Consider the following 9,813-nt stretch of genomic DNA (forward strand, 5'->3'; position numbering starts at 1 on the left):
AGATGGACAGGAGTTGACCATGGAGAATCTGAGAAAGTGACGGAGAGTCTGGAATTGTCAAAAGCTGAGAGATTACATGGCCGTATATTCTGTGGTGTTCAGTGCACAGGGCAAAGTGCGGATGACAAGACAGAAGGAGGCGGAGTGCTATAGCGGTGGGACATGTCAGAGACTATCCGAAAAAAAGAATGAGACAACTGCGAATTTGACTCAGGGTGACACAGGGCGACGGTGAAATTCCTTCAAGTTTCAGACAAGCAGTACAGAAAGAGCAGTGACGTTGAGTTCACGCAACTCTTATATGTTCAGACAAGCAGGGGAAGCCGGCGGCATGTGCCGGTGTCCAGGGCGACCGGATGCGGTATTGTAGCGGTGTCATGGGGAGGAGCGCCCATAGTCAGGCCCCGGGGATGTAGCCATATCGGTGAACCTCGTTAACAAATCTCGGTGTCGTGCTTGTGTGATTGCTTGATCCTCGGTAGATCGACGGAGCGCCTCGGATTTATTCTAACACTTTCATTGTATCCATTTAATAGTGTAGCAAATCAACGTCCGTAACTGATGAGTAATGTTTAGGTAATCTTAGTTCATTTTCGCACTACTGCGAGGCAACAAAATTGAGAATGTCTGTGGCTATTTTGGGATCAAAAGTTCACTGTTCTTGCAACCATTGTATATTCTCTATAAGTTGCACCATACAATCTGCATAAATTAAAACTAAATAAAGATTGATAGGGTAGGGTGTTGGAACTGAATCGCGCAGCTCCCTCTTTTCTTCACTCAATCTCTCTTAGCTTTCTCGTGAACACACAAACGCGCATAACCAAGGAAGAACTCCAAATCGTTTTGCCCAAAAACACTCTTCCTTGATGAACACAGAGACAACATATTGGTGCTGCCCTCACGGCTGCCTTTTCTCCTCTATCTATTTCTCTTATATAGCAAACCAGATTACATGTGTGGGCTAATAAGACTCGCGATACCTGCCACCACTAATCCACTAACTCACGCACTAACTAGACATGACCACTTCTCATTCCTAGAATCACTCTAGGACTCGGACGGTTACATGCAGAGAGCTAACTAACTTGACTACAATTTACACTAGGACCTCTTCTTCATGTCACTAACTAACTCAAACTTCTGCTCGGCATGCACACATGCAGACCGACTACTCCCACGACTTGGACTGAGCACATCACACACGTCCAGATATAACACACCTAATACATGCAACTACAAGATATCAAGATATCAAGATTAATGCTAACATAGGGCAGGCAAAGTCCGACCAAATATAGGATCCAAAAGCAGCTAAAGCATTTTGGTTATGATCATCACCAGCTCTTCTCAGAAGTTATGTAAGACATTTTTATACCACTGTAGTTAAAGGCCCCATGAAAAAGTAACAGAGGTATGATACCTTGGGATGGAGAAAGGGTAACATATATGGTGGAAATCTGGCATAGGAGGTTGCACAAGTTGGTATATCCTGCACATAACTATTCTTAACTGCTAACTTCCTCCTTACAAGTGCTACCTCTGAAGGTGCTCGACTGCTCGGCCGTATCTCAGAAATCCGGGCTCCGGTGCGAAATCACAATTTAGGCCCCTTTTACTGGCCAATAAATATAATTATTACTTTAAACTATTAATCTATCTTGTACTCTTAGACTCGTGCCTATGTCTAAAAGACATCTCAGAAAATTATAATGCCAACCGGATGAATAAATTCATGAAAGAGCAGCAAATTTACTTGAGAATAAGGGTGTGCAAAACAAAAAGGGACATGTAACCTACGGTTGTTGATTGTTGAGGGATGCACACCATGAAGAAATGATGGCGCATAGGACTTCGATTGCTCTGCACCTCGACCAAGAGAAAGAAAAAAAAGTCTCGTTGCTCTGCTCTCGAGGGGGAGGGAGGGGCAGCCGCACCTTAAGTCTTGGCGCCTCCCTCTCCCCTGCTACACCTCTCCCTCTCGCAGAAGCTCGGCGAAGCCCTGCTGCGATCATTGCTGCATCCACCACCACGCCGTCGTGCTGCTGGATCTTCATCAACCTCTCATTCCCCCTTGCTGGATCAAGAAGGAGGAGACGTCATCCGCTCCGTACGTGTGTTGAACGCGGAGGTGCCGTCCGTTCGGCACTTGGTCATCGGTGATTTGGATCACGGCGAGTACGACTCCATCATCCCCGTTCTCTTGAACGCTTCCGCTCGCGATCTACAAGGGTATGTAGATGCACTCTCCTCTCGTTGCTAGTTGACTCCATAGATTGATCTTGGTGAAACATAGAAATTTTTTTTTGTTTTCTGCAACGTTCCTCAACAAGTGCTTGTTCAATATTAACTACTCGTTGTATGTACGTACTATATGTATTTATTGTATGTACATAAACGGAAACCTAGGACATTAGAGGTCCTGTGCAACCACACACGTTTCACATGCCCAGGGCCGGCCCTGTATCCATGGATCGAACTTCTATTACCATTTGTATTGAACATCTAGTCTTTCATTGTATCCATTTAATAGTGTAGCAAATCAACGTCCTTAACTGATGAGTAATGTTTAGGTAATATTAGTTCATTTTCGCACTACCGCGAGGCAACAAAATTGAGAATGTCTGTGGCTATTTTGGGATCAAAAGTTCACTGTTCTTGCAACCATTGTATATTTTCTATAAGTTGCACCATACAATCTGCATAAATTAAAACTAAATAAAGATTGATAGGGTAGGGTGTTGGAACTGAATCGCGCAGCTCCCTCTTTTCTTCACTCAATCTCTCTTAGCTTTCTCGTGAACACACAAACGCGCATAACCAAGGAAGAACTCCAAATCGTTTTGCCCAAAAACACTCTTCCTTGATGAACACAGAGACAACATATTGGTGCTGCCCTCACGGCTGCCTTTTCTCCTCTATCTATTTCTCTTATATAGCAAACCAGATTACATGTGTGGGCTAATAAGACTCGCGATACCTGCCACCACTAATCCACTAACTCACGCACTAACTAGACATGACCACTTCTCATTCCTAGAATCACTCTAGGACTCGGACGGTTACATGCAGAGAGCTAACTAACTTGACTACAATTTACACTAGGACCTCTGCTTCGGACAATCATCGGGGCTTTTGCAGTGTGCGTTGCCAGAGGAGGGCGGCCGTACAATCGCAGTTTTCAGTCTTGATGTTGCTTGCAACTTGTCTATGAAGCACCGTTTTTCTATGTGAGATGCATTTGGAAGGGATGGGTTTGTCTACAGCAGAGGAGTGTACTTGCCCGGGTTGTGTGATTATCAAATCATCGCCCTTGACCTGGAAAAAGAGGCTCTCTTGCTCCTGGATAAGCGGCCCAAGAAGCTTTTGTCATACAACATCAACAGTGGGAAACTTTGTGAGATCAAAGATGGTGACAGGCTGCTAAGGAGTTATTTTTCGCACTTGGACTTGGGCTGCCATTATTATGTGGCATGCTACTCAAAGCTCCCACGCTGAGCCATTTATGCGACGGCGACGAACTGAGCAGCAATATCTCTTGTGTTTCTCCTCTGCCGAATACACACACAAGAAACTTGTTAATTGATTATTCATATCATATCCATAGCTCTGCTTTTAGTTTTCATGTTGCCCTGTTTTGGGTGGATGTTTGGCTGCATGATGTACCTTTATTAGCATCAAGTTTCCTGCATCAATGGCCTTACGGAACATGTTGCTGAATTGATCATCAAAGATGGTTGCTGGCTGTGGCTGCCAAACCGCTTGTCGAATTTTTTTCATAACATTGAATTTTAATCCATCTTGCAGACTGGTGTATCCAATAGTTTACTTTTCTTTCTGGTTCTTTGCTGCAAGGTTCGGTTAGTATTAACATTGAGAAGGTGAGGTTGATGTCTTGTTTTACCATGTACTATCTTGTGTAGGTATGCTTGATGAACCGTTAGAGATTTTACGGATGCAAATTTGAAACCTTTAGGGTACCCTTAGACCTTACTTAGTTCAACCAAATGAACTAAATTTTCAAAAGTGATGTGAATTCTAAAAAATTATATTCATTAGTCGAACTAAGAAGGGTTGGAGGGTACCCTAAAGGTTCCAAATTCGCATCCTTTAGAGATACGGTTTCATCTCTTCAGAGATACTACTTCATCTCATGGTAAATCTCAACATCCTGATTTCTGCAAGTACCGAGTTTGAATTGTTTGTGGTGTTTTCTCCAGTGTGAAGCTCTAGTGCGCTTGCATCACATCTTTGATAGATTTTAACTGCGCGGCAGCTGAAATTTACTCTGATCAAGCCAAATATACAGCAATCAGTATTCCCTTGAATGGAAGCTGTTTTTTCGCCTCCTGATTGAAGGAGGAGAAATTTGCACTCGAGGGAAAATTTCTTGCGGTTCCAAGAGAGATAATGTGTAAGAAACAATCCAGTCCAGGCATGTGTAACAAGATATCTTTGTTGTACATGGATGGAATAATCTTAATAAATATTAATTGTTTCTGCTTGTTCTCGAGTAACCTGCAGGTAGCCCTTTTGGTAGTCTTCTAGAACGCCCTTCTCTACCTATTTCAGCGTTTTTTCTTTTATTAGTATTGGTACTCTGCTAGAGTTGCTTTTAAGTTCTCACCTGGTGCGGCGAGGAACTCATGCGACTCTTCAGAAACTTCTAGATTAGTTCGACTTGTGTGGGCTCAGTATGTTGGTGCTTATTCGTCCAAATGTTCATGAAAAATCATCAGGGAATCGGCGACTGATAGCAAATGGATTCTCAAAAGAGAAACATGCACACAAACTCTATGCGGTGTATTTCGACTCAAAAACAAAATGTTATGTGATGGACATCTCCATGAAGCACTTTGACTGCATCTCTCAGACACAAAAGCATGGCAGGCAAAAATATTGAGCCAAACCACAGCTACAGATCTGAAACCAGATCCCAGTTAGGAAGCATTTCATCGCCATGCACTGAATGGAGGTCACATGCTAACACTACCTTCCCCCACAAACAGACCACCATACCCGATTTATCCACATGTCGGTAACGAGCTTAAAATGAAGAGAGAAAAACATAATATACATACTATCTGAAAACAGAAAAAACGAAGAAGAAGAAAAAAACGGCCACGCCATTACTTAGGTGGCGTGAAACTATATCACCAACCGGCAAGCTTAAACTACAGTAGATATGTCTCAGGTACTACGCGGACGATTACAGTAGTAAAGTTCACAGCAAAGAAGAGGATCCACTCTTCACTCATGACGGTAACCAATAAATTAGGGATTTCCCCCTTTTTTCTCCTGGACAGCTCAGATCATCAGACCGTGTAGGATTGCTGGATCGTCTCGATATCGAGACCCTTCAGCTTGACGACGGACTCCACATGCCCTTTGAGAGTATGAAGCTCCCTCAACCTGTAGTAACCATGACAGTACAGTTAGTTTCACACCGTTGTCGACAAACACAACTGCTTATGTCACTATTGCCTACATGCATGCCTACTGATATTAGAGAAGACACATGCATGTCCAGAGATGAATTCATGAGTGATAATGAGCCAATGAGGGGGGAAAGGAGGGACAGCTGGACCGATAAGGGACCAGGGGAAATTATATGCAAGGAAGGGCTATGATTGATTGACTGGTCCTACCTTGCAATCTCGGCCCTCCTCTTGGCCTCTTCAGCCATGTGATTCAGCTCATTGTAGCCCCCCTTCTCCGAGAACATCTTAGCATCCGGTGGCTGCAGCCCATGGAGGGTCCTCTGAGCGTGTGCCCACTTGAGCTCCCTCTCCTCCTTGCCGAAGTCTTTCTTCCTTGTGAACGCAATCTACAGAAAGATGAACATTTGTCATGCATGATACATGGTCCAAAAGGCGTGGGCCAAGACAGTTTGTGCAGCACATGTTATTATTACCCTTTGATCGATGACGAGATCCCATGCTTTGCCGCTCAGAGTGTATCGGATGAGGAACTTGATGATATCGAGCGGGAGGTATGTGATGATATTGTAGAGCCACACGACGCCAGCCCAGCCCCACCCGATGCCTTTGATCTGAGTCTAGTCTTTCATTGTATCCATTTAATAGTGTAGCAAATCAACGTCCTTAACTGATGAGTAATGTTTAGGTAATATTAGTTCATTTTCGCACTACCGCGAGGCAACAAAATTGAGAATGTCTGTGGCTATTTTGGGATCAAAAGTTCACTGTTCTTGCAACCATTGTATATTTTCTATAAGTTGCACCATACAATCTGCATAAATTAAAACTAAATAAAGATTGATAGGGTAGGGTGTTGGAACTGAATCGCGCAGCTCCCTCTTTTCTTCACTCAATCTCTCTTAGCTTTCTCGTGAACACACAAACGCGCATAACCAAGGAAGAACTCCAAATCGTTTTGCCCAAAAACACTCTTCCTTGATGAACACAGAGACAACATATTGGTGCTGCCCTCACGGCTGCCTTTTCTCCTCTATCTATTTCTCTTATATAGCAAACCAGATTACATGTGTGGGCTAATAAGACTCGCGATACCTGCCACCACTAATCCACTAACTCACGCACTAACTAGACATGACCACTTCTCATTCCTAGAATCACTCTAGGACTCGGACGGTTACATGCAGAGAGCTAACTAACTTGACTACAATTTACACTAGGACCTCTGCTTCGGACAATCATCGGGGCTTTTGCAGTGTGCGTTGCCAGAGGAGGGCGGCCGTACAATCGCAGTTTTCAGTCTTGATGTTGCTTGCAACTTGTCTATGAAGCACCGTTTTTCTATGTGAGATGCATTTGGAAGGGATGGGTTTGTCTACAGCAGAGGAGTGTACTTGCCCGGGTTGTGTGATTATCAAATCATCGCCCTTGACCTGGAAAAAGAGGCTCTCTTGCTCCTGGATAAGCGGCCCAAGAAGCTTTTGTCATACAACATCAACAGTGGGAAACTTTGTGAGATCAAAGATGGTGACAGGCTGCTAAGGAGTTATTTTTCGCACTTGGACTTGGGCTGCCATTATTATGTGGCATGCTACTCAAAGCTCCCACGCTGAGCCATTTATGCGACGGCGACGAACTGAGCAGCAATATCTCTTGTGTTTCTCCTCTGCCGAATACACACACAAGAAACTTGTTAATTGATTATTCATATCATATCCATAGCTCTGCTTTTAGTTTTCATGTTGCCCTGTTTTGGGTGGATGTTTGGCTGCATGATGTACCTTTATTAGCATCAAGTTTCCTGCATCAATGGCCTTACGGAACATGTTGCTGAATTGATCATCAAAGATGGTTGCTGGCTGTGGCTGCCAAACCGCTTGTCGAATTTTTTTCATAACATTGAATTTTAATCCATCTTGCAGACTGGTGTATCCAATAGTTTACTTTTCTTTCTGGTTCTTTGCTGCAAGGTTCGGTTAGTATTAACATTGAGAAGGTGAGGTTGATGTCTTGTTTTACCATGTACTATCTTGTGTAGGTATGCTTGATGAACCGTTAGAGATTTTACGGATGCAAATTTGAAACCTTTAGGGTACCCTTAGACCTTACTTAGTTCAACCAAATGAACTAAATTTTCAAAAGTGATGTGAATTCTAAAAAATTATATTCATTAGTCGAACTAAGAAGGGTTGGAGGGTACCCTAAAGGTTCCAAATTCGCATCCTTTAGAGATACGGTTTCATCTCTTCAGAGATACTACTTCATCTCATGGTAAATCTCAACATCCTGATTTCTGCAAGTACCGAGTTTGAATTGTTTGTGGTGTTTTCTCCAGTGTGAAGCTCTAGTGCGCTTGCATCACATCTTTGATAGATTTTAACTGCGCGGCAGCTGAAATTTACTCTGATCAAGCCAAATATACAGCAATCAGTATTCCCTTGAATGGAAGCTGTTTTTTCGCCTCCTGATTGAAGGAGGAGAAATTTGCACTCGAGGGAAAATTTCTTGCGGTTCCAAGAGAGATAATGTGTAAGAAACAATCCAGTCCAGGCATGTGTAACAAGATATCTTTGTTGTACATGGATGGAATAATCTTAATAAATATTAATTGTTTCTGCTTGTTCTCGAGTAACCTGCAGGTAGCCCTTTTGGTAGTCTTCTAGAACGCCCTTCTCTACCTATTTCAGCGTTTTTTCTTTTATTAGTATTGGTACTCTGCTAGAGTTGCTTTTAAGTTCTCACCTGGTGCGGCGAGGAACTCATGCGACTCTTCAGAAACTTCTAGATTAGTTCGACTTGTGTGGGCTCAGTATGTTGGTGCTTATTCGTCCAAATGTTCATGAAAAATCATCAGGGAATCGGCGACTGATAGCAAATGGATTCTCAAAAGAGAAACATGCACACAAACTCTATGCGGTGTATTTCGACTCAAAAACAAAATGTTATGTGATGGACATCTCCATGAAGCACTTTGACTGCATCTCTCAGACACAAAAGCATGGCAGGCAAAAATATTGAGCCAAACCACAGCTACAGATCTGAAACCAGATCCCAGTTAGGAAGCATTTCATCGCCATGCACTGAATGGAGGTCACATGCTAACACTACCTTCCCCCACAAACAGACCACCATACCCGATTTATCCACATGTCGGTAACGAGCTTAAAATGAAGAGAGAAAAACATAATATACATACTATCTGAAAACAGAAAAAACGAAGAAGAAGAAAAAAACGGCCACGCCATTACTTAGGTGGCGTGAAACTATATCACCAACCGGCAAGCTTAAACTACAGTAGATATGTCTCAGGTACTACGCGGACGATTACAGTAGTAAAGTTCACAGCAAAGAAGAGGATCCACTCTTCACTCATGACGGTAACCAATAAATTAGGGATTTCCCCCTTTTTTCTCCTGGACAGCTCAGATCATCAGACCGTGTAGGATTGCTGGATCGTCTCGATATCGAGACCCTTCAGCTTGACGACGGACTCCACATGCCCTTTGAGAGTATGAAGCTCCCTCAACCTGTAGTAACCATGACAGTACAGTTAGTTTCACACCGTTGTCGACAAACACAACTGCTTATGTCACTATTGCCTACATGCATGCCTACTGATATTAGAGAAGACACATGCATGTCCAGAGATGAATTCATGAGTGATAATGAGCCAATGAGGGGGGAAAGGAGGGACAGCTGGACCGATAAGGGACCAGGGGAAATTATATGCAAGGAAGGGCTATGATTGATTGACTGGTCCTACCTTGCAATCTCGGCCCTCCTCTTGGCCTCTTCAGCCATGTGATTCAGCTCATTGTAGCCCCCCTTCTCCGAGAACATCTTAGCATCCGGTGGCTGCAGCCCATGGAGGGTCCTCTGAGCGTGTGCCCACTTGAGCTCCCTCTCCTCCTTGCCGAAGTCTTTCTTCCTTGTGAACGCAATCTACAGAAAGATGAACATTTGTCATGCATGATACATGGTCCAAAAGGCGTGGGCCAAGACAGTTTGTGCAGCACATGTTATTATTACCCTTTGATCGATGACGAGATCCCATGCTTTGCCGCTCAGAGTGTATCGGATGAGGAACTTGATGATATCGAGCGGGAGGTATGTGATGATATTGTAGAGCCACACGACGCCAGCCCAGCCCCACCCGATGCCTTTGATCTGAGTGAACGGCCAGTCAGCATACACCGCGATCAGTGTAGCAATCTGTAAATATTAATGGGAAGGTTTTTTAGCTTGATGTGCTTTTCTCCTGAAGCAGTTTATAAGAGGGGCAGGGAGTTAGGAGCAAACCAGCTGCGCAACGAAGAATGCAAAGACCAGTAGAAACCCAGGACGCTCGGCAAATGACCAGCTGCGTGACCTGGTG

General features: G+C 43.7%; 1 protein-coding gene across 1 annotated transcript; it reads right to left on the reverse strand.

Moving 5' to 3' along the window:
• Positions 1-8,586: 8,586 nt before the first annotated feature.
• On the reverse strand, positions 8,587-9,809 carry LOC125529820 (plasma membrane ATPase 2-like; the record flags this gene model as incomplete). The annotated part of the gene is made up of 4 exons (XM_048694237.1): positions 8,587-8,965; positions 9,202-9,380; positions 9,468-9,650; positions 9,738-9,809. Coding segments are annotated over 4 exons (531 nt in total), but the record flags the coding sequence as incomplete, so codon positions are not given.
• Between the last annotated feature and the right edge of the window lie 4 nt (positions 9,810-9,813).

The sequence above is a fragment of the Triticum urartu genome, unplaced genomic scaffold, assembly GCF_003073215.2.
Source record: "Triticum urartu cultivar G1812 unplaced genomic scaffold, Tu2.1 TuUngrouped_contig_5874, whole genome shotgun sequence".
In the NCBI taxonomy this organism is placed as follows: Eukaryota; Viridiplantae; Streptophyta; class Magnoliopsida; order Poales; family Poaceae; genus Triticum; species Triticum urartu.